Consider the following 27,823-nt stretch of genomic DNA (forward strand, 5'->3'; position numbering starts at 1 on the left):
GAGAAAAAAATTCTACTCTAGTTGTAAGATATGGAGGAAAATTTAGTTAGACCTTATGCCATGCTCCATACTTAAAGTACTCACAGAGATAGATTTTTTTTTTTTTGGCTTAAAAATAACACAAATTTATTATCTTACACTTCTGGAGTCTGAAAGTCTAAGATGGCTTCACTTGGGATGACAAATTTCTGGCTGTAAAGACTTTGCTACAATTGAGAGATTTTCCCTCATTTTTTGTGTTTCAAAGCTTTGCAGTACAGCCTTAACTTTCCAGAGGTCCCAGTTGCTTTTCAGAATCTGCTAACAGTTTTTATGCAGAAAAAAATGTTTATTTGTACATATCTTCTAATTTTGCCTAAACTTTCTCTTTTTTAAAAAAATACACATTTTAAAAATGTTGGTGGTATTTTCTTTTTTTTTTAAATTTTTTCCATTTCATTTATTTTTTATTTTTTTAATATAAATTTATTTATTTTAATTGGAGGCTAATTGTATTGGTTTTGCCATACATCAACATGAATCCGCCACGGGTGTACATGTGTTCCCCATCCTGAATCCCCCTCCCACCTCCCTCCCCATACCATCCCTCTGGGTCATCCCAGTGCACCAGCCCCAAGCATCCTGTATCATACATCAAAACTGGACTGGCGATTCATTTCACATATGATATTATACATGTTTCAATGCCATTCTCCCAAATTATCCCACCCTTGCCCTCTCCCACAGAGTCCAAAAGACTGTTCTATACATCTGCATCTCTTTTGCTGTCTTGCATACAGAGTTAACATTATCATCTTTCTAAATTCTCTATATATGCATTAGTATACTGTATTGGTGTTTTTCTTTCTGGCTTACTTCACTCTGTATAATAGGCTCCAGTTTCATTCACCTCATTAGAACCGATTGAAATGTATTCTTTTTAATGGCTGAGTAATACTCCATTGTGTATATGTACCACAGCTTTCTTATCCATTTGTCTGCTGATGGACATCTAGCTTTCTTCCATGTCCTGGCTATTATAAACAGTGCTGCGATGAACATTGGGGTACACGTGTTTCTTTCAGTTCTGGTTTCCTCAGGGTATATTCCCAGCAGTGGGATTGCTGGGTCGTATAGCAGTTCAATTTCTAGTTTTTTAAGGAATCTCCACACTGTTCTCCATAGTGGCTGTACTAGTTTGCATTCCCACCAACAGTGTAAGAGGGTTCCCTTTTCTCCACACCCTCTCCAGCATTTATTGCTTGTAGACTTTTGGATTGCAGCCATTCTGACTGGTGTGAAATGGTACCTCATAGTGGTTTTGATTTGCGTTTCTCTGATAATGAGTGATGTTGAGCATCTTTTCATGTGTTTGTTAGCCATCTGTATGTCTTCTTTGAGAAATGTCTGTTTAGTTCTTTGGCCCGTTTTTTAATTGGGTCATTTATTTTTCTGGAATTGAACTGCAGGAGTTGCTTGTATATTTTTGAGATTAATTCTTTGTCAGTAGCTTCATTTGCTATTATTTTCTCCCATTCTGAAGGCTGTCTTTTCACCTTGCTTATAGTTTCCTTTGTTGTGCAGAAGCTTTTAATTAGGTCCCATTTGTTTATTTTTGCTTTTATTTCCAGTATTCTGGGAGGTGGGTCATAGGGGATCCTCCTGTGATTTATGTCAGAGAGCGTTTTGCCTGTGTTCTCCTCTAGGAGTTTTATAGTTTCTGGTCTTACATTTAGATCTTTAATCCATTTTGAGTTTGTTTTTGTGTTAGAAAGTGTTCTAGTTTCATTCTTTTACAAGTGGTTGACCATTTTTCCCAGCATCACTTGTTAAAGAGATTGTCTTTTCTCCATTGTATATTCTTGCCTCCTTTGTCAAAGATAAGGTGTCCATAGGTGCATGGATTTATCTCTAGGCTTTCTATTTTGTTCCATTGATCTATATTTCTGTCTTTGTGCCAGTACCATACTGTCTTGATGACTGTGGCTTTGTAGTAGAGCCTGAAGTCAGGCAGGTTGATTCCTCCAGTTCCATTCTTCTTTCTCAGGATTGCTTTGACTATTCGAGGTTTTTTGTATTTCCATACAAATTGTGAAATTATTTGTTCTAGCTCTGTGAAAAATACCGTTGGTAGCTTGATAGGGATTGCATTGAATCTATAGATTGCTTTGGGTAGTATACTCATTTCACTATCTTGATTCTTCCGATCCGTGAACACAGTATATTTCTCCATCTATTAGTGTCCAAAATCACTGCAGATGGTGACTGCGGCCATGAAATTAAAAGACTCTTACTCCTTGGAAGAAAAGTTATGATCAACCTAGATAGCATATTGAAAAGCAGAAACATTACTTTGCCAACAAAGGTCCGTCTAGTCAAGGCTATGGTTTTTCCAGTGGTCATGTATGGATGTGAGAGTTGGACTGTGAAGAAAGCTGAGCACCGAAGAACTGATGCTTTTGGACTGTGGTGTTGGAGAAGACTCTTGAGAGTCCCTTGGACTGCAAGGAGATCCAACCAGTCCATTCTGAAGGAGATCAGCCCTGGATGTTTTTGGAAGGAATGATGCTAAAGCTGAAACTCCAGTACTTTGGCCACCTCATGTGAAGAGTTGACTCATTGGAAAAGACTCTGATGCTGGGAGGGATTGGGGGCAGGAGGAGAAGGGGATGACAGAGGATGAGATGGCTGGATGGCATCACCGACTCGATGGACGTGAGTCTGAGTGAACTCCAGGAGTTGATGATGGACAGGGAGGCCTGGTGTGCTGCAATTCATGGGGTCGCAAAGAGTCGGTCGGACACAACTGAGAGACTGAACTGAACTGATTAGTGTCCTCTTTGATTTCTTTCACCAGTGTTTTATAGTTTTCTATATATAGGTCTTTTGTTTCTTTAGGTAGATATATTCCTAAGTATTTTATTCTTTTCATTGCAATGGTGAATGGAATTGTTTCCTTAGTTTCTCTTTCTGTTTTCTCATTATTAGTGTAGAGGAATGCAAGGGATTTCTGTGTGTTGATTTTATATCCTGCAACTTTACTATATTCATTGATTAGCTCTAGTAATTTTCTGGTGGAGTCTTTAGGGTTTTCTATGTAGAGGATCATGTCATCTACAAACAGTGAGAGTTTTACTTCTTCTTTTCCAATTTGGATTCCTTTTATTTCTTTTTCTGCTCTGATTGCTGTGGCCAAAACTTCCAAAACTATGTTGAATAGTAGTGGTGAAAGTGGGCACCCTTGTCTTGTTCCTGACTTTAGGGGAAATGCTTTCAATTTTTCACCTTGAGGATAATGTTTGCTATGGGTTTGTCATATATAGCTTTTATTATATTGAGGTATGTTCCTTCTATTCCTGCTTTTTGGAGGGTGTTTATCATAAATGGATGTTGAATTTTGTCAAAGGCTTTCTCTGCATGTATTGAGATAATCATATGGCTTTTATTTTTCAATTTGTTAATGTGGTGTATTACATTGATTGATTTGTGAATATTGAAGAATCCTTGCATCCCTGGGATAAAGACCACTTGGTCATGATGTATGATCTTTTTAATGTGTTGTTGGATTCTGATTGCTAGAATTTTGTTAAGGATTTTTGCATCTATGTTCATCAATGATATTGGCCTGTAGTTTTCTTTTTTTGTGGCATCTTTGTCAGGTTTTGGTATTAGGGTGATGGTGGCCTCATAGAATGAGTTTGGAAGTTTACCTTCCTCTGCAATTTTCTGGAAGAGTTTGGGTAGGATAGGTGTTAGCTCTTCTCTAAATTTTTGGTAGAATTCAGCTGCGAAGCCGTCTGGACCTGGACTTTTGTTTGCTGGAAGATTTCTGATTACAGTTTCAATTTCCGTGCTTGTGATGGGTCTGTTAAGATTTTCTATTTCTTCCTGGTTCGGTTTTGGAAAGTTGTACTTTTCTAAGAATTTTTCCATTTCTTCCAAGTTTTCCATTTTATTGGCATATAATTGCTGATAGTAGTCTCTTATGATCCTTTGTATTTCTGTGTTGTCTGTTGTGATCTCTCCATTTTCATTTCTAATTTTATTGATTTGATTTTTCTCCCTTTGTTTCTTGATGAGTCTGGCTAATGGTTTGTCAGTTTTGTTTATCCCCTCAAAGAACCAGCTTTTGGCTTTGTTGATTTTTGCTATGGTCTCTTTTGTTTCTTTTGCATTTATTTCTGCCCTAATTTTTAAGGTTTCTGTCCTTCTACTAACCCTGGGGTTCTTCATTTCTTCCTTTTCTAGTTGCTTTAGGTGTAGAGTTAGGTTATAACTTTTGACTTTTTTCTTGTTTCTTGAGGTATGCCTGTATTGCTATGAACCTTCCCCTTAGCACTGCTTTTACACTGTTCCACAGGTTTGGGGTTGTTGTGTTTTCATTTTCATTCATTTCTTTGCATATTTTGATTTCTTATTTGATTTCTTCTGTGATTTGTTGGTTATTCAGCAGTGTGTTGTTCAGCCTCCATATGTTGGAATTTTTAATAGTTTTTCTCCTGTAATTGAGATCTAATCTTACTGCATTGTGGTCAGAAAAGATGCTTGGAATTATTTCAATTTTTTTGAATTTACCAAGGCTAGATTTATAGCCCAGGATGTGATCTATCCTGGAGAAAGTTCCGTGTGCGCTTGAGAAAAAGGTGAAATTCATTGTTTTGGGATGAAATGTCCTATAGATATCAATTAGGTCTAACTTGTCTATTGGATCGTTTAAAGTTTGTGTTTCCTTGTTAATTTTCTGTTTAGTTGATCTATCCACAGTTTTGAGTGGGGTATTAAAGTCTCCCACTATTATCGTGTTATTGTTAATTTCCCCTTTCATACTTGTTAGCATTTGTCTTACATATTGTGGTGCTCCTATGTTGGGTGCGTATATATTTATAATTGTTATATCTTCTTCTGGGATTGATCCTTTGATCATTATGTAGTGTCCTTCTTTGTCTCTTTTCACAGCCTTTGTTTTAAAGTCTATTTTATCTGATATGAGTATTGCTACTCCTGCTTTTGGTCTCTATTTGCGTGGAATATCTTTTTCCAGCCCTTCACTTTCAGTCTGTATGTGTCCCCTGTTTTGAGGTGGGTCTCTTGTAGACAACATATGTAGGGGTCTTGTTTTTGTATCCATTCAGCCAGTCTTTGTCTTTTGGTTGGGGCATTCAACCCATTTACGTTTAAGGTAATTATTGATAAGTATGATCCCGCTGCCATTTACTTTATTGTTTTGGGTTCGAGTTTATACACCCTTTTTGTGTTTCCTGTCTAGAGAAGATCCTTTAGCATTTGCTGGAGAGGTGGTTTGGTGGTGCTGAATTCTCTCAGCTTTTGCTTGTCTGTAAAGCTTTTGATTTCTCCTTAATATTTGAATGAGATCCTTGCTGGGTACAGTAATCTGGGCTGTAGGTTATTTTCTTTCATCACTTTAAGTATGTCCTGCCATTCCCTCCTGGCCTGAAGAGTTTCTTTGAAAGATCAGCTGTTAGCCTTATGGGAATCCCCTTGTGTGTTATTTGTTGTTTTTCCCTTGCTGCTTTTAATATTTATTCCTTGTGTTAGATCTTTGTTAATTTGATTAATATGTGTCTTGGGGTGTTTCGCCTTGGGTTTATCCTGTTTGGGACTCTCTGGGTTTCTTGGACTTGGGTGATTATTTCCTTCCCCATTTTAGGGAAGTTTTCAGCTATTATCTCCTCAAGTATTTTCTCATGGTCTTTCTTTTTGTCTTCTTCTGGGACTCCTATGATTCGAATGTTGGGGCGTTTAACATTGTCCCAGAGGTCTCTGAGATTGTCCTTATTTCTTTTAATTCGTTTTTCTTTTTTCCTCTCTGATTCATTTATTTCTACCATTCTATCTTCTACCTCACTAATCCTATCTTCTTCCTCCTTTATTCTACTATTTGTTCCCTCCAGAGTGTTTTTTATATCATTTATTACATTATTCATTATATATTGACTCTTTTTTATTTCTTCTAGGTCCTTGTTAAACCTTTCTTGCATCTTCTCAATCCTTGTCTCCAGGCTATTTATCTATGATTCCATTTTGTTTTCAACATTTTGGATCATTTTCACTATCATTATTCGGAATTCTTTGTCAGGTAGATTCCCTATCTCTTCCTCTTTTGTTTGGTTTGGTGGACATTTATCCTGTTCCTTTACCTGCTGGGTATTCCTCTGTCTCTTCATCTCGTTTATATTGCTGTGTTTGGGGTGGCCTTTGTGTATTCTGGCAGTTTGTGGAGTTCTCTTTTTTGTGGAGTTTCCTTGCTGTGGGTGGGGTTGTGTGGGTGACTTATCAAGGTTTCCTGGTTAGGGAAGCTTGTGTCGGTGTTCTGGTGGGTGAAGCTGGATTTCTTCTCTCTGGAGTGCAATGAGGTGGCCAGTAATGAGTTATGAGATGTCAGTGGGTTTGGAGTGACTTTGGTCAGCCTGTATATTGAAGCTCAGGGCTATGTTCCTGTGTTGCTGGAGAATTTGCGTGTTATGTCTTGCTCTGGAACTTGTTGGCCCTTGGGTGGTGTTTGGTTTCAATGTAGGTATGGAGGCGTTTGATGAGCTCCTGTTGATTAATGTTCCCTGGAGTCAAGAGTTCTCTGGTGTTCTCAGGATTTGGACTTAACCCTCCTGCTTCTGGTTTTCAGTCTTATTTTTACAGTAGCCTCAAGACGTCTCCATCTATACAGCACCATTGATAAAACATCTCCTTTCGAAGACAATGGGCTGCTTTTCTGGGTGCCTGATGTCCTCTGCCGGCATTTAGAAGTTGTTTTGTGGAATTTTCTCAGCGTTCAAATGTTCTTTTGATGAATTTGTGGGGGAGAAAGTGGTCTCCCCGTCCTATTCCTCCGCCATCTTAGGACCACCTCCCTAAAAATGTTGGTGGTATTTTCAAGCTGAACAGTCAATACTGTTTTGTTTTTGTTTATTTATTTATTTTGGCCACACCGCACAGCATGTAGGATCATAATTCCTCAACCAGGGTTTGAACCCATGTCCCCTGCACTGAAAGGCAGACTCCCAACTGATGGACCGCCAGGGAAGTCCCTGTTGTGCAGATTTAAAAAATGATAACAGCATAGAAAGTATTTAGCACAGGGCCTGGTTTGTAGGAAGGCTCAAACAATGTCAGCAGTGATGCTGGTAATATTAACTCTGCTGTGAGCACCTTGTCAGTTGCTATGAGTTTTGGCTGAATGAATGTGTACAGAAGGTAGGGTTTGAAGGCCTTATTTGAGACTAAAAGCATTTTCATGCTGCATTCTCTGGGAGGTTGTGTAAAAAGCAGATCTGATGATAGATAGAGTCCCTGCTCATGTTAATCCAATTAACAAAGACCATTTCTTGAACAAGCACCATCTGAGGAGAGCAGTTCATTGAGTTACTTGGGATTATTATGTTATATCCTGCAGGAATGCTTTCATTAATTCATATTTATTATTAGAATGACTCTGGGAACTTGCATTAGCAAACTGAATGCATTTGTAACTAATGGGGAAAGCAAGTTGCACCCTCAGTGATGTGTGCTCTATGTAAAGCCTGGGATTTAGCTTTTCTTGAGGAGAGCAAGACCCTCAGCTGAGTTGAAAACACAGTTCTTGGTGTGGCCACAATGTAACTGAAGAAATGTGCCCTTGAGAAGTCCTTAGAGATTTCTTGAACTGGTATCCCAGGTTAACTGTTGAGGCTCAGCACCTGGCCACCCAGCTCAAGTTCAAGCACTCGTTTCAATTCCACCCTTTAACACTGTGGCTCCTTTCGTGGTTTGATGGAGCCGTTTGGTCCCTTGGTAGGTGTGTGTGTGTGCTTAGTAGCTCAGTCGTGTCTGACTTTTTGTGACCCCATAGACTGTAGCCTGCCAGGCTTCTCTGTCCATGGGATTTTTCAGGCAAGAATACTGGAGTGGATTGCCATTTTCTTCCTCCAGGGGATCTTCCCAACCCAGGGATTGAACTTGCATCTCTTATGTGTCCCGCATCGCAGGCACATTCTTTACCTACTGAGCCATCAGGGAAGCCCTTTGCTAGGTAAATAGCTTTTTAAAAAAATTAAAAGGAATTTGGTATGGGTTCAAAGCATCTGACTACTTAAATTTCAAAGAATAATGTTCCCTGGTCTTTAAAAAAAATCAGGTCTGTTCTGTCTCCCAACCTGCAGGAAGCCTTTTTCTATCTCCAGCTTGTCTGTGGCTGATTGTGGGGCCAGTAATGCCACATCATTGGCTGAGTGATGGGCTGTAGGCAGAATGCTTTGGTCAGCCTCCACCCTGCTTGATGATACAGACCGTGTCGGGCTTCACCAGTCACCTGGGGATGCTTAGACGACCACGGGTGCTGTATTTGGCGTATGGGAGGGTCATATCTTCCAGGGAGGTCTTTCGGACAGAAATATGATGGCCTTTTCCCTCTTTTCCAGATCTGATGTTTTGACGTGGCTTCCTGCTTCGGTGCTATTTGTGGGTATCATCTATGCCGGTTCCAGAGCGCTATCCAGACTGGTAAGCGTGAGAGGCTTTGAGGGGGACAGTCCTTTTCTCAACTTCCTCTTTGCCTTTTAACTGGTTGCACCTCGGATCAATAGTGGATAGAGAATCAGCTTTAATGATGGTACAGCTAGATTGGAGAACTAGTCTTGGGGCTGAGGCCAATGTGGAGCCTTTTACCCCCTCTTCCTGACTTGAAGGGAACCATGTAACAGGGAAGGGACTTCCCTATAGCTCAGATGGTAAAGAATCTGCCTGCAATGCAGGAGACCTGGGTTCGATCCCAGAGTCAGGAATATCCCCTGGAGAAGGAAATGGCAACCCACATCAGTATTCCTGCCTGGGAGATCCCATGGACAGAGGAGCCTGGCGGGCTACAGTCCGTGGGATCATAGTCAGACACTACTGAGGGACTAACACACATATACACACGTAACAGGGAAGACAGACTTGTGTTACAAAATAGAGTGATGCAGGTGGAGACCAGAAAGACAGAGTAGGGCTATTTGTGGAGCCTGCTCTGTGTGGATGCAGGCTGTCCTTGGGAGCAGGGAGGGTGGGCTCAGTCTGCTCCTTACTTCCAGGGACCATGACCCCGCCCATCAGTAATGCCGCCTGAGCGCACTGGGCTTACTCGTGGGTGCACATGCCTGGCATGAAATTGATGCCCACGACACGTGGACCCTAGTGAAACAAGTGTTCATTCTGTCCTCCCACCCAGCCCCAAGAATTGAGCTCCTCAAAGGAGGCTACTGTGAGGAACAGATTCCTTCCAGTTACATTATATAGTATGTGGAACTCCAGAAATTTATTATGCCACCAAAAGAGAGCCCACAAATATCACTATTGACCAGGGAGTCAAAATGTGGCTTAAAAATCAGGAACGGTATTAAGGCCTCTTCCCTTTTTAATCCCCTAATTGCTGTTTTTATCTATCAGAAAATGATTGTATTCTAATGTTGGAAAAATGCAAACTTTTCACACAATTTAGTTTTCTGTTTTAAATGCATACTTCTCCAACAGATTTATTTCTATAAAGGAATGGATTTTGAGGAGAAAAAACATGGGGCAGAGAGGTATGGAATAGAAAATAAATACAGATGTAAGCTATTTTGCTAATTGCAGTATAACCGCAACAAACTAGTACAGAGAATGTTCTGAGCAAAACAACACAATAAAGGTTCAGAGATCGAGGTGTTCCCTTAAGCAAGACTGAAGATTTCAGTCTCTGGTATTTGAAATTTAGGCTGCAGTCCTTGTTTTTGGATGGATCACTGGGTATGTGGCCCAGTCCATGCTTTAAACCAGATTTGAACCAGAAAGTGGCCCCTTGGTCCAGGTGGAAGTCAATGAAGTGTTTGGTTTCATGTGTCACATAACCAGCAAAGTTCCTCCCCGTGATGCTCTGCCGGGTGGGGTTGTACTTCTTGTCAGACTCTGTGATCTGGGCAGCAATGTCCTTCTCTGTATTATATTTCTCCAATGCCTGAGTAGCACACTCCGCTAAGTCCGATTGCATCTCCTCTGGCATATCAGCATTTAAAAAATGATTATTTAAAAAAAATATTTATTTATTGGGCTGTGCAGGGTCTTAGTTTCAGCATCTGGGATCTTTAGTTGCGGTATGCGAACTCTTAGGGCTTCCCTGGTGGTTCATTCAGTAAAGAATCTGCCTGCAATGCAGGAGACTCGAGTTCAGTCCCTGGATCAGGAAGATCCCCTGGAGAAGAAAATGGTAACCTGCTCCAGTATTCTTGCCTGGAGAATCCCATGGACAGAGGAGCCTGTTGGGCTACACTCCATGGGGTTGCAAGAGCCAGACACCACTTAGCAACTAAATCACCATCATGCGAACTCTTTAAGTTTGGCATGTGGAATCTAGCTCCCTGATCCTGGGCCTCTGCATTGGGAGCGTGGAGTCTTAGCCACTGGACCACCAGGGAAGTCCTCATATTGGCATTTTTGATCCTGGCCTTTCAATCACACATGGTTACCAAGGAACGGTGTGTATGCTTAGTCGCTCAGTTGTGTCCAACACTTTTTGATCCTATGGACGAAACCCACAAGGCTCCTCTGTCCATGGGGATTCTCCAGGCAAGAATACTGGAGTGGGTTGCAATGCCCTCCTCCAAGGGATCTTCCCAACCCAGGGATTGAACCTTGGGCTTCCCTGGTGGTTCAGCTAGTAAAGAATCTGTCTGCAATGCAGGAGACCTGGGTTTGATCCCTGGGTTGGGAAGATCCCCTGGAGAAGGGAATAGCTGCCTACTCCAGTATTCTGGCCTGCAGAATTCCATGGGGTCGCAAAGAGTTAGACATGACTAAGCGACTTTCACTTTCTTTACCATCTAAACCACCAGCCACCAGGGAAGCCCAAGAATACTGGAGTGGGTAGCCTATCCCTCCTCCAGGGCATCTTCTCAACTCAAGAATTGAACCAGAATCTCCTGCATTGTAGGCAGATTCTTTACCAGCTAAGCTACCAGGGAAGCCTGCCAAGGATCAGAGGGTTGGCCAACTGCGATGGTCTCCTGGGGGAGAGGCTGAAGAGGTTCAGACTTGTTGGGAGCGGTCATCACTACCTAAGCCATGATGCTTCTCCAAATAATTTAGGTTTTTTTTTTTTTGGCCATGCTGTGTTGCATGTGGGATCTTAGTCCTCTCCCAGGAGTTGAATCTGCGCCCTCCTGTATTGGAAGCATGGAATCTTAACCACTAGACCGCCAGGGAAGTTCCAAAACAATATTGTTTTTTAATGTAAAGTTTATTGTTGTGCTGGGTCCTTAGAAGTCAGATAGGAAAACGTGTTATGGTAGCTCTCAAAAACAAACAAAATCTGTCTGTCTGGATAATGATAGTGTTGTTAGGACAACTCCGAGGTTGCAAAATAGTGGTTGAGAATTAGTACTGGTAATTTCTAAATGAAATCATCATTTTTCTTTCATGATTCATAAGCTTGAGTAAATGGGATGTTGTGTGAGATGGGAGAGAGAACAGCCCGACTGACCTAAGAAGTGAGCCACCACACCGCATTGGTGGGTGCTGATCTGGAATAGGGGCCAGGTTGGCTCACCGCTGCCCCTTTTGATGGGGTCGAGCTCCTCGGGTCTGTGGCCTCACTTTATGCCCTCTGGCCTGTAGGGGGAGCTGCTTCTCCAACCACAGAGTATAGGAGTTGATTGGGGGAAAAAAAAAATCTATAGTTGTACAAAAGCTTTTAAAATTTTTTGTAGGCTCTGGATAGTTATGGATGCCAGAATTCTGAAGTTTGAATAAGTAAGTTGTCGTGTTAATAATGATAACAGTTTTTTGATTGTACAGTGCTTTTTCATATGTTTCTGGAGTGATTTCCTTTGTATCTTTCTATGTGGCTCTGCCAGTCACCTGACAGGTGAGGCAGATGTTAATCACCCAACAGAGGAAGGAACTTAGGTGTGGGGAGGTACCAAGGCTTTCTCCACCTAATGGGAAGCTCTTCTGACTCCCCACCTTTCACCTTTTCTGATTTGTCTTTTTAGGGTCAGTGTATGTGGATTTTCAAATGAGCCCAGGGTATAATAGTCTTGCACAGACTTGAGACTCTTATGATTGCAAGTGTTAGAAAGCTCACCAACTGGTCTAAGCAAAGGGGAAATCTCCTGGTTTACATTAATGAAAAGTCATCAGGTAGAAACTACTTTAGGCATGGCTTGATTGAGAGATTTGAACTGTGGTGTTGGAAAAGACTCTTGAGGGTCTCTTGGACTGCAAGGAAAGCCAACCAGTCCTTCCTAAAGGAGATCAGTCCTGGGTGTTCATTGGAAGGACTGATGTTGAAGCTGAAATTCCAATACTTTGGCCACCTGATGCAAAGAGCTGACTCATTGGAAAAGACCCTGATGCTGGGAAAGACTGAAGGCAGGAGAAGAAGGGGACGACAGAGGATGAGATGGTTGGATGGCATCACTGACTCAATGGACATGGGTTTGGGTGGACTCCGGGAGTTGGTGATGGACAGGGAAGCCTGGTGTGCTGCAGTTCATGGGGTCACAAAGAGTCCAGGCACAATTGAGCGACTGAACTGAACTGAACTGATTGAGAGATTCCAATGACCTACTCAGAATCCAGATGCTGTCTGTCTGTCAGTTCTGCTCTATCTTTGCTTCATCTCACAGTTCAGCTTTCCCCTCCTGAGTCTTGTTGATTCCAGGCTCACATCCTCACAACTTCAAGTCTAGTGGAACAAGACTGTCTTCCTTGCAGCTTCTGCATAATTTCCGGGATTCATTCTGATTGCATCAGTTAGGAACACTGCCCATCCCAGGTCTAAAAACTAAAAACTAACCAGGATGGAGTTATGCTGATTGGTCGGCCCTGGTTCATGTCTTCCCTGAACCATTCACTGTGACTGGAAAGACTGAGAACACTATTTGGCCAGCCCTGGTCACATAGGATCCCCACCCACACCCATAGACTGATAAGAATGAGGCACATCCTCAATATTGCGGTGTTTGATCAAAGAAAGAGATCAGGAGATGAGGTAGCCAATAAACCCTCAGAAGTCCATTGTAAATGTCAGTCTTGTATGTCTCAGGCACACGGAGAGCTCTCTAACCTGGAACAGTGCCTCTTGAAGTGCATAGTCCACAGGTGGTAACGGCCTGTGAGCTCTTGTTCAGTTCAGTTCAGTTCAGTTCAGTCGCTCAGTTGTGTCTGACTCTTTGCAACCCCACGGACTGCAGCACGCCAGGCCTCCCTGTCCATCACCAACTCCTGGAGTCTACCCAAACTCATGTCCATCGAGTCAGCGATGCCACCAACTATCTCATCCTCTGTCGTCCCCTTCTCCTTCCACCTTCAGTATTTCCCAGCATCAGGGTCTTTTCCAATGAGTCAGTTCTTTGCATCAGGTGGCCAAAGTATTGGAGTTTCAGCTTCAACATCAGTCCTTGCAGTGAACACTCAGGACTGATCTCCTCTAGGATGGACTAGTTGAATCTCCTTGCAGTCCAAGTGAGAGAGTCATTTCCTAGGCAGGTTGATAGGAAATCTAGGGGTCCCCAAGGAGAGAGGGGTCTGGAATTCTTAAGGAGGAAGAAAGGACAAACTTTTCACAGTCTTTGTAGACCAGGACCTGGGGACTGGAGTCGATGAAAATGAGAGGGTAACAGGCAGGAAGGCCAGGGGTCTCCAAATGGAGGAAATAGCCTGCAAGTGTCAGACATTTTTATCTCTCTTAAGTGGCAGGAGGAAACAAACTAGCAATATTTTTTCCTTCTCTACACAAATTTCAAGGGAGGTTTCTCTTAAAATACTGTGTTGCCATAATGACACCCGGTTTCGCCTGAAGTTAGCTATTCTCAAGCCTAGAGATAACCAGTGCCTTTTTCTTATGAAAATGTTCGTCTTAAGCTATGCTAATGTACTATGCCTTTACCCCAAACTCTGTCTCCAAGTCGGTTCCGCCTCTTGGCCCAGAACCTACTTGACAAACCAGTATGGATATTGTTCCCCTAATCTATGTAAATGAAACTATTTGTATGGTGGTCTGCCCTTCTTCAAGATTCAAGTTAATCATTTTATGGCCCAGGATAAACCATTTGGTGCCAAGATTATCCCAAAATACATCTTATGGGTGAGGGGCCTGGTGCCATTCTGAATTTTAAGACATTCCTTTCTTTCATTAACAGACTGCTAGTGACTATATAACATCCAGCTAAAGACTAGCAGGGAGGTACTCTTTCTGCCCCCTTCTGATGCCTATGTCAGAAGCTTTCTCTATCTCCTTTATACTTTAATAAAACTTTATTACACAAAAGCTCTGAGCGATCAAGCCTCGTCTCTGGCCCTGGATTGAATTCTTCTCCTCCGGGGGCCAAGAATCCTGGTGTATTCGCGTGATTCAACAACAGCCTTTCACAAGGGACTCTCAAGAGTTTTCTCCAACACCACAGTTCAAAAGCATCAATTCTTTGGCTCTCAGCTTTCTTTATAGTCCAACTCTCACATCCATACATGACCACAGGAAAAACCATAGCTTTGACTATGGTTTGACTTTTGTTGGCAAAGTAATGTCTCTACTTTTTAATATGCTGTCTAGGTTGGTCATAACTTTTCTTCCAAGAAGTAAGCATCTTTTAATTTCATGGCTACAGTCACCATCTGCAGTGATTTTGTAGCCCCCCAAAAATAAAGTCTGCCACTGTTTCCACATCTATTTGCCATGAAGTGATGGGACCAGACACCATGATCTTAGTTTTCTGAATGTTGAGCTTTAAGCCAACTTTTTCACTTTCCTCTTTCACTTTCATCAAGAGCTCTTGTTACCTGGCCCTAAGGAGACTGTGCCAGAGTGAACATCAAGCTTGGCACTAAACACGTTGTTTAGTTGAGCTGACTTTTTTTTTTCATAGCCATACTTTTTGAAGAAGAAAGTAGTGCACTGACTTACATTCTGTGTGTGAGCTCCTTATAGTCGTCTTTTTTTTTTTTTTTTTAATTTGGCTGCTCTGGGTCTTAGTTGCAAAGTGAGAGATCTTTGATCTTAGTTTCAGCATGTGGGATCTAGTTCCCTGATCGTGCCCCCTGCATTGGGAGAGCAGAGTCTTTAGCTACTGGACCACCAGGGAATTCCCTGGAGCTCCTTTTCTTCTGAGGGGACTGCATTTGAATGGCCCTGACCTAGAACACAGATTTTTTTCATGGGCAGAAAGAAGCTGCTGCATTTCAAACTCCAAGCACAGAGAAACAACCCCAAACCAAATACACTCGGTTAGAGGAGGAGGAAGACAGAAAGGAGACACTTATTTTTTTTTCTTTTTTAGTGAAATAACCCAGCATCTTTTCTTTGTTTTCCGAGTTTTTTGTTTTTACATAGTTGCTTAAAAATCTACAACAGAGTGGATGAAACACGAGGTACTTGTACAGCTTGTGTTAGATGGAAAACAGGCGTCAACATGCTGGTGCCAAGCTGTCAGTTTCATGGATCCACGAGGAATTGGGGGAGAAAGCACTCAGTTAAAATCCGTGGGCGTGTTGTTATGCAAAACACTTACGGAGTTGCTTTGCTCCATAAAGGCCTCCTTTATCCAACAAGACTTTGAAGCCTTTTTTCTGATGTATAGCTCCTGAGAGGAAGCTGACTTCACTCTGCAAAATCAAGATGGGGACATTCTTTATTGATTTTTCCACCTCAAACTCACAACCAGATGATAGAATTAAGGCAGGGAGATTATTTTTGTGGCTCTCCATTCAGCAAATATTTATTGGGGAGTCTATTACTGGGGGCTTAATGAGGAATAAGACCTGGTTCCTGACCTTGAGGGGACTCCCAGGTGGCGCTAGTGGTAAGAAATCTGCCTGCCAGTGCAGAAGATGCAAGAGATGTGGGTTCGATCCCTGGGTCAGAAAGATCTCCTGGAGGAGGAAATGGCAACCCACTCCAGTATTCTTGCCTGGAGAATCCCATGGACAGAGGAGCCTGGCAGGCTATAGTCCAAGGGGTTGCAGAGTCTGAGCACACACACTTGCCTGACCTTGAAGAATTTATAGGGGAATCCATGAGAGACACACAACTCACCGTGGAAACAACCATTGTGAATATTCAGTGTCATATATGTGAGCCAGGCACTTCCTGTTGCCAACCTTCATGACATATGAAGTTGGACTTAATTACTCCCATTTACAGAGGAGGAAACTGAGATGCAGATTTGGTGAAGGTCACCAACTGGTAGATGTTACAAAAATCAGAGATGCAGACTCAAGACTGTCCGACGATAGTGGTTCATCTGCAATGCCTCGGACTTTCCTGGTGGTCCAGTGGTTAAGACTTGCAGGGGACAGGATTCGATCCCTGGTCAGGGAACTAGATCCCACGTGCTGAAACTAAGAAGTCTGCATGCCACAGCTAAGACCCTGTACAGCCAAATAAATAAATAACATTATTTTTAAAAAAGCAGTACAATGCTTACTCTCTTTCCTCCCTAAATCATAACAAACCAAGGAGATGAGCCTATCAGGATGGAGTGGGGAGAAGGGGAGAGGAGCTGTGTAGTTGTTCTGCTTTCTGTGTGTGCGTGTGTGGTAGGTTGCTTCAGTCATGTCTGACCTTTTGTGACCCTATGGACTGTGGCCCAGCAAGCTCCTCTGTCCATGGGATTTCCCAGGCAAGAATATTAGAGTGGGTTGCCATTTCCTTCTCCAGGGGAATCTTCCCGACCCAGGGATCGAACCCACGTCTCCTGCATAGCAGGTAGACTCTTTACCGACTGAGCCACCAGGGAAGTCCCTGTACAATATATACTTGTTTCTTGTGTGTTTTATATATGGTAGTTTGTGCCTCTTTTTAAAATTTAAGTTTATTTAAAAATTAATTAATTTAGTTTTTGGCTGCATGGGGTCTTAGTTGCAGCAGGTGGACTCTAGTTGTGGCGTACAGGCTTAGTTACTCCATGGCACTTGGGATCTTAGTTCCTCGACCAGGGATCGACCCCTCATCCCCTGCATTGCAAGGCAGATTCTTAACTATTGGACCACTGGGGCAAGTCCCTAAGTTTTATTTTACATTAGGGTAGAGTTGGTAAGATAAGCATTTCTTATGAAGAGATTTTAAAAGAAATCTATACATATAGCTGATTCCTGTTGTTGTAAACTAATACAACATTGTAAAGCAATTATACTCCAATTTAAAAAAAATAAAATAAAATCTTAAAATGGAAAAAATAAAAGAAATCTAGATCAAGGGAAATAGAAGGCCACAGAGAGACTTAGCACATAGAAATTTATGCTATGATATCTTATGAAACAAATATAATTGGGCCTTGGTTTTAGCTCTTTATCTTTTTGCAGCGAAGTAAAGAAGTTACAAGACTCTCCATGCTTGTAAGATAAATGCAAGCTATTGCTGAGGAAATGCAGTGTCCTTCTTTGCTCTCAATTCCTTCTGTGTTCTCTGTGCTGTCGTGTCCAACTCTTTGTGACCCAGTGGACTGTATAATCCACCAGGGTTCTCTGTCCCTGGCATTTCCCAGGCAAGAATACTGAAGTGGCTTGCCATTTCTTCCCCAGAGACTCTTCCCAACCCAGGGATCAAACCTGCATCTCCTGTGTCTCCTGCATCATAGGCAGATTCTTTACCCATTGGACTCTCAGTTACTTAGTCCTCATTAAGGGTACGATGAGCCACGTAGGGTCTTCAGTTGCATCCTTATAATAAACCCAATGGTAACCTAGTTTCTGGGATTCCTAGTCTGTTGGTAGCATAATGACAGCATGGTTCAGTAGGAATAGTTCTCTGGGGTTAAAACTGCTGCTCTCCAATGATCTGGCTCCTTTCCTTTAGGAACATTTATTTCTGCAGGCATGATTTTTATAAAAAACTAGGCAGCCAAATGTTCAAAGGTATATTCTTTGGCAAGAGCCTGGCAATTAATTATTCTATAATATATTGTAGATTGAAGTCACACACACCCAAATTGAAGGTAGGATTGATGTTCTACAAAACTAAGAAGCCAACCCACAGCTTGGCTAAGCGAGCCATCCACACTCCTGCAGAGGGACCCAAGGCCGTGCCTGTGGACAGGGCCAGGGCTTTCCATAGAAAACTGTTTTAAGTCAGTCCCAACACCTGAACAAACAACAATCAAGGCTTGAAAATTCCACTCTGGGAAGCATGGGAATAATGAAAAATTTGAAGTAAAAGTTACTGATGTCTTTTTACAGCCAGAGAAAAATTTGCAACCGTGCATGGACAAAATGTTGAATTTTAAATGAGTGGACTCCAAGAATAAATTAGTTGCAAATTGTGCCCCTGAGTCATGAAACGAATTGGACTGCAGTGCAGTTGAATTTGGTCAATTACGTTTTATGTTAAAAATGATGATTTGGGTTTCATGGTAGTTGATCTTAGGCCATTTTTCCTAATGAAAGATGGTGGGACCTTTTGTTATTGAGGCCATTCCTAGCGCCTTGACAGTGTGGAAGAACAGACTTGATTTTCTGTTCTCTTTAGCAGCAAGCTAGTGTCTAGATTGTCTAAAAGTGGTTTCAGATTATTAAGAGGCAGGTTAAAAAAGAGAATCAAAGTATATCCCTCCATTTCCTCATCTGTATAATAGAGATGTTATTAGTATTTCTCTCAAAGGGTTATTATGATGATTCAATATGTAAAAACATTTAGAACGGAGTCTGGCACACAGGAAGCATTCAGGGTATCTTGACTGTTATTATTATTATCATTTCTCAGAACTTTTTTTTTGGCCATACCATGTGGCTTGTGGGACCTTAGTTGCCCGACCAGGAATCAAACCCATGGCCCTTGCAGTGGAAGCAAGGAGTCTTAACCCCTAGACAGCCAGGGAAGTCCTCATTTCTCACAACTTTTATCTGATTTCACAAAAGTAAGTCTGCTGAACTTCAGTCTGTAAAGGGCAGGTTTTCTGAAATAATTGGTCACTGGGGTCTCTTGAACTAATCACATAGTTCAGACGAAGGCTTGGTACACAGAGGTGGAGGCCAAGGGAAAGTTAGTAATTATAAGTTGCAGATTGCCTTAATATTATTCTTGATAGATCTCTTTGGAGGCCTATAAAAGTCAATGGTAGAGTTACTGTTTCTAAAGTCTGCTAGCTCCTCAGTCAAGAAAAACGGCTTGAGAAATTCAGATTAGACCATTTTAAAGTAGAAATGGATGATGTCCCTTTAAAGAGTGGCATGGAGTTTATGTCAACGTCATCGTTTTAGATCATAGCAGTTTTATCACTGGAGGACACAGACTGGCAGAGTTGGGAACAATACACAGTTGTATTGGACTTTGTTCAGGTGTGGATCCAGGATGCTTATACTGGGAGCTTGCCATAACCTGGATCCTATAACTTCAAGGATGGGGCTTCCCTGGTGGCTCAGTGGTAAAGAACCCGCCTGTCAATGCAGGAGACATGGATTCTATCCCTGGGTTGGGAAGATCCCCTGGAGAAGGAAATGACCACTCACTCCAATATTCTTGCCTGGGAAATCCCATGGACTGAGGAGCCTGGTGGGCTACAGTCCATGGCATCACAGAAGAGTCAGACATGACTTAGCGACTAAAGAACAACAAACATCAAGGCTGGGAGTGTGGGCTTTGCCATTACTCGGTTGGAATCCCGGAGTCCCACCCTGAAGCAGCTGTGAACTCACCAGCAAGCTGCCCCATCACCCAGAGCTTCAGTTTCCTTGTCCGTAAATTAGGGTAATAGCATTTGTGGATAAAGTTGTTGAGAGATGATTTAAATAAGAGAATGCAATTAAAATAATTAGCACTGTGCTGAACACATTGTTGGTACCTATTGTTAGTGAACTTTAAGATCAGTTCTATATGTACAGATAGATCCTTTTACAGAATCTGCTCAGATTCTGCTAGGGCGATGGAGGAACCTCTCGACAGTTGAGAAAATAAAACCTCTTTGAGGTCTAGAGTTAGAATCTAGTGAAAGTGAAAGTCGCTCAGTCGTGTCCGACTCTGAGTCAACCCTAAATCTCATCTCCTTTCTGATTTTATAGTCAAGGAGGCAAAAACATGTAAAATCAGGTCTTGTTGTTGTGTGCTCACTCAGTCTTGTCTAATTCTTTGTGACCCCATGGACTGTAGCCTGCCAGACTCCTCTGTCCATGGGATTTCCCAGGCAAGAATACTGGAGTGGGATCCAATTTCTTATTCCAGGGGATCTTCCTGACCCAGGGATCAGGTCTTAATTTTCACTGTCATGTACCACAGGATTAACCTAAAGATTTTCTGTTCTGTCTTCTTAGGCTCAGACCTAGAAGGCCAGGGCCCAAGTTTTCCCAACATGAACCTAATGGATGAGGCCAATTTAGAAAATCTCTAGTAATCTTAAAATACATAAAACATAATAGAAAACATAAAAGCTTAAGAGGAATCAAAAGAAGCACAAAAGACATGAAAAACATAGGAAATAATTATGATTTTAAAGGGAAAAAAGAGTTGAGTTGAACTTTTAATGAAAAAGAGTAGAAAACATTAAAAAAAGGAAGAAAAATGTAAGGCAAGAGCTCAGAATGAAATGAAACAGTGTGAGTTAGAACAAAATACTAAAATAGGGCAGAGCTATAAAATTATAAAAGTCTTAATGACAAGGTAAAAATATCTTCCCCAAAGATAAAGAATAAATCCATATGGAAGTGATAGGGCAGTAGCATCTGCTTAAAGACCCACTTAAGGGGCCTTGAAGTGGGAACAGTTTCTCAGCTCAGGGTCCTCTCAGCTCAGGGTCCACTCAGCTCACTGTAGGCTTGGTGCCCATTAACGTTGACAGCCTGCATGCGGGGCTCCTGCATGGCTTCCACCCTTCCTCCCAATAGCTTCGGGTTGTAGGTATTGTTATCCTTATACTACAGAGGAGCAAACTGTTTGGATAAGCGCCCTGCTCCGTGAGCAGATGGTGGAGCTGGAGCCTGAAACCCAGGCTGATGCCAAAACCCATGCATAGTCTTGATTTTCTTTTGCTTTCCAGGAAACATCACCATTGGCAACAACAAAGATAATAGCAAATATCCCTCACCCTTCAATCCCTCCCCTGGCCTTGTCAAGATCATCTGTCAAATTAGGAAAGACTGCTGTTCTTAGCAAACAGCCCAGCAATAGTCAGTGTACAGTGGGTACTCTGTGTATCTTGACAGCCCACTGCTTGTTGTTCAGTCTTTAAGTTGTGTCCAACTCTTTGCAACCCCATGGACTGCAGCATGCCAGGTTCCCCCATCCTTCACCATCTCCCAGAGTTTGCTCAAATTCATGTCCATTGAGTCGGTGAGGCTATCTAACCATCTCATCCTTTGCTGCCCCCTTCTCCCTTTGCCTTCAGTCTTTCCCAACATCAGGGTCTTTTCCAGTGAGTCAGCTCTTCACATCAGGTGGCCAACGTGTTGGAGCTTCAGCTTCGGCATCGGTCCTTCCAATGAATATTCAGGACTGATTGCCTTTATGATCAACTGGTTTGATCTCCTTGCTGTCCAAAAGACTCTCAAGAGTCTTCTCCAGCACCACAATTTGAATGCATCAGTTCTTTGGTGCTCGGCCTTCTTTATGGTCCAACTCTCACGTCCATGACTACTGGAAAAACCCTAGCTTTGACTATATGGAACTCTGTTGGGAAAGTGATGTCTCTGCTTTTTAATATGCCACCTAGGTTTGTTCCACTGAAGTGTTATATTTTTTAAATATCTTCTCCCTCTCCCCCTTTTTGGGGGAGGGGGTACAGTGTTGATCCCAGTTGTTCCACCATTGACTCCAGTCTCCTAAATGTTTCCCTCTTGTGTCCACTTTTCTCCATCTCCACAGCCACTACCAGGTTCAGGCCACCGTCTGGTGATTCCTTCTGTTAGTTTCCTGTAGCTACAGTGACAAATGACTACTTCCCTTGGTGACTTAAAACAACAGAAATTTATTCTCTCCCAGTTCTGGAGGCCAGGGTTCTGAAATGGCTATGCTCCCTCCAGAGGTTCTGGGGAGAATCCGGTCCTCGCCTCTTCCGATTTCTGGTGGCTGCTGACATGCCTTGGCTTGTGGCTGCATCCCTCTGTCTCTGCCTCTGGGCCACATTGCCTCTTCTCTGTGTGTGTCACATCTCTGCTTCTCTCTTAGGAGGATACGTGTGTTTGTATTTGGGACCCACCTAGATCATCCAGGGTGTTCGCTCCATCTCCAGATTCTCCATTTAATTACATTTGCAAAGGCCCTGTTTTACTGTATGAGGTCACTTTCACAAATCCTAGGGCTTGGGACTTCGGTATAGTTTTTTTTTAAGACCTATTTTATGTGTTTATATGTATTTGTATGTATTTATATGTACAGAATGTGGTCCACTAGAGAAGAGAATGGCAAACCACTTCAGTATTCTTGCCTTGAGAACCCCATGAACAGTATGAAAAGGCAAAATGATAGGATACTGAAAGAGGAACTCCCCGGGTTGGTAGGTGCCCAATATGCTACTGGAGATCAGTGGAGAAATAACTCCAGAAAGAATGAAGGGATGGAGCCAAAGCAAACACAATACCCGGTTGTGGATGTGACTGGTGATAGAAGCAAGGTCCGATGCTGTAGAGAGCAATATTGCATAGGAACCTGGAATGTCAGGTCCATGAATCAAGGCAAATTGGAAGTGGTCAAACAAGAGATGGCAAGAGTGAATGTCGACATTCTAGGAATCAGCAAACTAAAATGGACTGGAGTGGATGAATTTAACTCAGATGACCATTATATCTACTACTGTGGGCAGGAATCCCTTAGAAGAAATGGAGTAGCCATCATGGTCAACAAAAGAGTCTGAAATGCAGTACTTGGATGCAATCTCAAAAATGACAGAATGATTTCTGTTCATTTGCAAGGCAAACCATTCAATATCACAGTAATCCAAGCCTGTAATGCTGAAGAAGCTGAAGTTGAATGGTTCTCTGAAGACCTACAAGACCTTTTAGAACTAACACCCAAAAAAGATGTCCTTTTTATTATTATTAGGAAGTCAAGAAACACCTGGGGAACAGCAAATTTGGCCTTGGAGTACAGAATGAAGCAAGGCAAAGGCTGATAGAGTTTGCCAAGAGAACACACCTCTCACACCTGTGTTTGTCATAGCAAACACCCTCTTCCAACAACACAAGAGAAGACTCTACACATGGACATCACCAGATGGTCAACACCGAAATCAGATTGATTATATTCTTTGCAGCCAAAGATGGAGAAGCTGTATACAGTCAGCAAAAACAAGACCGGGAGCTGACTGTGGCTCAGATCATGAACTCCTTATTGCCAAATTCAGACTTAAATTGAAGAAAGTGGGGAAAACCACTAGACCATTAAGGTATGACCTAAATCAAATCCCTTATGATTATATAGTGGAAGTGAGAAATAGATTTAAGGGACTAGATCTGATAGAGTGCCTGATGAACTATGGATGGAGGTTTGTGACATTGTACAGGAGACAGGGATCAAGACCATCCCCATGGAAAATAAATGCAAAAGAGCAAAATGGCTGTCTGAGGAGGCCTTACAAATAGCTGTGAAAAGAAGAGAAGCGAAAAGCAAAGGAGAAAAGGAAAGATTTAAGCATCTGAAAGCAGAGTTCCAAAGAATAGCAAGGAGAGATAAGAAAGCCTTCCTCAGTGATCAATGCAAAGAAATAGAGGAAAACAACAGAATGGGAAAGACTAGAGATCTCTTCAAGAAAATTAGAGATACCAAGGGAACATTTCATGCAAAGATGGGCTCGATAAAGGACAGAAATGGTAAGGACCTAACAGAAGCAGAAGATATTAAGCAGAGGTGGCAAGAATACACAGAAGAACTGTACAAAAAAGAGCTTCATGACCCAGATAATCATGATGATGTGATCACTCTCCTAGAGCCAGACATCCTGGAATGTGAAGTCAAGTGGGCCTTAGAAAGCATCACTACGAACAAAGCTAGTGGAGGTGATGGAATTCCAGTTAAACTATTTCATATCCTGAAAGATGATGCTATGAAAGTGCTGCACTCAATATGCCAGCAAATTTGGAAAACTCAGCAGTGGCCACAGGATTGGAAAAGGTCAGTTTTCATTCCAATCCCAAAGAAAGGCAGTGCCAAAGAATGCTCAAACTACCACACAGTTGCACTCATCTCACATGCTAGTAAAGTAATGCTCAAAATTCTCCAAGCAAGGCTTCAGCAATATGTGAACCGTGAACTTCCTGATGTTCAAGCTGGTTTTAGAAAAGGCAGAGGAACCAGAGATCAAATTGCTAATATCCGCTGGATCATGGGAAAAGCAAGAGAGTTCCAGAAAAACATCTATTTCTTCTTTATTGACTATGCCAAAGCCTTTGACTGTGTGGATCACAACAAACTGTGGAAAATTCTGAAAGATGGGAATATCAGACCACCTGACCTGCCTCTTGATAAACCTATATGCAGGTCAGGAAGCAACAGTTAGAACTGGACATGGAACAACAGACTGGTTCCGAATAGGAAAAGGAGTACATCAAGGCTGTATATTGTCACCCTGCTTATTTAACTTACATGCAGAGTACATCATGAGAAATGCTGGGCTGGAAGAAGCACAAGCTGGAATCAAGATTGCCGGGAGAAATATCAATAATCTCAGATATGCAGATGACACCACCCTTATGGCAGAAACTGAAGAGGAACTAAAAAGCCTCTTAATGAAAGTGAAAAAGGAGAGTGAAAAAGTTGACTTAAAGCTCAACATTCAGAAAACTAAGATCATAGCATCCGGTCCCATCACTTCATGGGAAATAGATGGGGAAACAGTAGGTGACTTTATGTTTCTGGGCTCCAGAATCACTGCAGATGCTGATTGCAGCCATGAAATAAAAGACGCTTACTCCATGGAAGGAAAGTTATGAACAACCTAGATAGCATATTCAAAAGCAGAGATATTACTTTGCCAACAAAGGTCCGTCTAGTCAAGGCTGTGGTTTTTCCAGTGGTCATGGATGGATGTCAGAGTTGGACTGTGAAGAAAGCTGAGCGCCGAAGAATTGATGCTTTTGAACTGTGGTGTTGAAGACTCTTGGGAGTCCCTTGGACTGCAAGGAGACCCAATCAGTCCATCCTAAAGGAGGAGATCAGTCCTAGGTGTTCATTGGAAGGACTGATGCTAAAGCTGAAACTCCAATACTTTGGCTACCTCATGTAAAGAGTTGACTCATTGGAAAAGACCCTGATGCTGGGAGGGATTGGGGGCAGGAGGAGAAGGGTACGACAGAGGATGAGATGGCTGGATAGCATCACCGACTCAAGGACATGAGTTTGAGTGAACTCCGGGAGTTGGTCATGTACAGGGAGGCCTGGTGTGCCGTGATTTATGGGGTCGCAAAGAGTCGGACACGACTGAGCAACTGAACTGAACTGAAGTGATACGTTTTAGTATGTATGCAACTGTGCTGGGTCTTAGTTGCAGCACACAGCCTCCTCAATCTTCGTTGCGGTATGCAGGATCCTTAGTTGTGCCATATGGGATCTGGTTCTCTGACCAGGAATTGAACCCAGGTCCCCTGCATTGGGAGCACAGAGTCTTAGTCACTGGACCACGATAGAAGTCCTGCGGCTAGAGTTTTGAGGGTCGATTTTCAATCTGCCACACCAGTAAACTTCCGTAATCATCTCTGTCTCTTCTCCTGCACCCAGCAGCCCAAGTTCCTATAAACATGCAGATGCAATCATGTCACTTGGGCTTTAAACCCTTTAGCATCTCCTCTGGTCCTCAGGATGATCCTGACTCCTTGATATGATTATTGCCTCACCTTCCCTTCCCCCACTTCCCCCTTCCACACTATTTCCACCCCACTCAACTCCCCCCAGTTCCCCGAGAAAGTGGGCTGCCTTGATCCTCTGGACTCTCGTGTGCTCCTCTGCCTCCAGCCCTCTCCCACCTTGTCTCTTTTTGCTGGGCTCATTCTAGTTCATCATTCTGTTCCTGTTTAGACTTTGGGCTTCATTTCCTCAAGAAGGCGTGCTCTGCCCACGCTGGGTTGGTTATGCCTTTCTGTGCATCTGGTCAGAGCTCTCACCTCTAGAGAGACAGCCTATCTGTTACGTGTGCAGCTGTTCACAGGATGTGTCCCCTACACCTGGCACGGTGCCCGACACACAGTAAGTGCTTAATAAGTGATGAGAAAACCCATAGGAAGGGAGTCTCTACACCTACCGAGTATCAAGCCAGCAACAAGAGTGCTGATCCACGCAGAAGAGTTTTTGCTGGAGAGGAGTAGCTATGTGAATGCCAGCAGTTTCCACAGATCTTTTATTTTGAAGCAGACATCAAGAATTATGTAATTATGAGATCAAAGAAGTATTTTCATGCTTATTCCTTTGTTTTCTTTCAGGCCATTCCTGTGTTTCTCACTTTGCATAATGCAGCCGAAGTTATCATCTGTGGGCACCAGAAGTGTTTTCGGAAAGAGGTAAATGATTACGCAAAAGGCTAGTTTCACTTCCCTTGCTTGAAATTTCAAAGACATGCTTTTTATGTACTGCCCAGGTTAGAGCCTGCCTTTTTCCTGCCATCTGTTTCCAGTCAAGGCTGCCTGATGGTGGTCATTAATTAATTTCAAGGACCACGGTTTCGACATCCCTTCAGGTCACCCAGCATACATGGGGATGCTTATGGGTCTGAACGGAACTCACCTCCAGGCCAGCGATGAACCAGGGCTTGGGGGGCTGAGGTAGAAATGCCTGTGGGCCTGGGGGGGTGGGGTGGGGGAATGGGCATTACCCCACCGCATCCCAGCACCACGAGGAAATTGATGGCAAGCTTCCCATAGGGTGCTGGGAGCTTTAGCCCACCCTGGGGAAAACTTTTCTTCCTCACCCCAGCTCTGCCTTCCACCACCTGAACAGCTAGCTTCCCTCACCTTCTGGGCCTCCATCTGTGCAAAGGGGAGAGAAATGTCACTCACCCAAGAGTTGCAGGAGGACCCTAGCAACTGCTTGGTGCTCCCAACACTTTCTGGCACACAGTAGGTGCTTGGTACTCATGAGCTATGATTTTTAATATTATGAGCGGGAGTTTTATTTTTTAATAATTTTATTTGATCTTTGGCTGTGTGGGTCTTTGTTTCTGTGAGGCTCTTCGCTAGTTGCGGTGCCCAGGCTTCTCATTGCGATGACTTCTCCTGTTGCGGGGCACAGGCCCTAGGGCTTCAGTAGTTGTGGCTCCCAGGCTCTAGAGCACAGGACCAATAGTCGTGGAGCGTGGGCTCAGTTGTTCCACGTGATCTTCCTGGATCAGGGATTGAATCCCTGTCTCCTGCACTGACAGGCAGATTTTTCACTACTGAGCCACCAGGGATGCCCAGTGGTGCTTTTAGGTTGGTGCCTCTTTTTTCTAATATCTGCCTGTTTCAAATGACTTCCATCAAAATTTTGGAACTCTTAAACTCGAGAGAGGCTAGTGGGTCATTCAGGCAACACACTTTTTATAGGCATGCCGGGAAGAGAGGCGGCCTTCCTGTGCCCAAGGCCACTCCACACACTCCAAGGGACCTTTCTGACACACAGATCGGATCATGTTCCCCCACATACAGCTCTTCAGGACTGCCCAGAACCTACCTGGAGGCATGCAAAGCCCTTCACCACCTGGGCCCCGTCCATCTGTCTGGCTTTAGAAATTTCAGCCACAGCTAAACTTCTCCGTTTTCCTAGACCATATCTTGATGTTTCTCTCCTCTGATCTGTCAGGAAACCTCTTCTCACACCCCGCCCCATTCACTCTGTGAATATTTCTACATCCCTGGGTGTGTGGCTGCCCTGCCAGGCCCTGGGTCTACAGTCATGAACAAGAGACATAGTTTCTGCTCTTAAAGACATGACTGAGCCACTGAGCACTTACGTGGG

At 42.9% G+C, this 27,823-nt stretch overlaps 1 protein-coding gene and 1 pseudogene across 24 annotated transcripts in view; one reads left to right on the forward strand and one right to left on the reverse strand.

The window, feature by feature from the left end:
- Positions 1-27,823, forward strand: part of SLC35D4 (solute carrier family 35 member D4) — a 120,525-nt gene that overhangs the window by 21,418 nt on the left and 71,284 nt on the right. For 21 of the 24 annotated variants that reach the window (XR_015153807.1, XR_015153810.1, XR_015153814.1 and 18 more), the window contains 2 exons: positions 8,391-8,472; positions 26,314-26,391. Coding sequence is in view for 13 of the 24 variants with exons in the window: in XM_086372977.1 (XP_086229103.1) it covers positions 8,391-8,472; positions 26,314-26,391 (160 nt within the window). In the remaining 11 variants the exon portion in view is untranslated. Of the gene's footprint in view, positions 1-7,675; positions 7,765-7,864; positions 8,003-8,390; positions 8,473-26,313; positions 26,392-27,823 lie in introns of those variants that run through there. The other 3 variants (XM_086372981.1, XM_086372978.1, XM_086372982.1) reach the window with 3 other exon arrangements.
- LOC147346031 (dynein light chain 1, cytoplasmic pseudogene) lies at positions 9,598-9,988 on the reverse strand (annotated as a pseudogene).

The sequence above is a fragment of the Bos grunniens genome, chromosome 24 (assembly GCF_055505025.1).
Source record: "Bos grunniens cultivar Pamir isolate PY7600 chromosome 24, Bosgru_T2T1.0, whole genome shotgun sequence".
Lineage (NCBI taxonomy): Eukaryota > Metazoa > Chordata > Mammalia > Artiodactyla > Bovidae > Bos > Bos grunniens.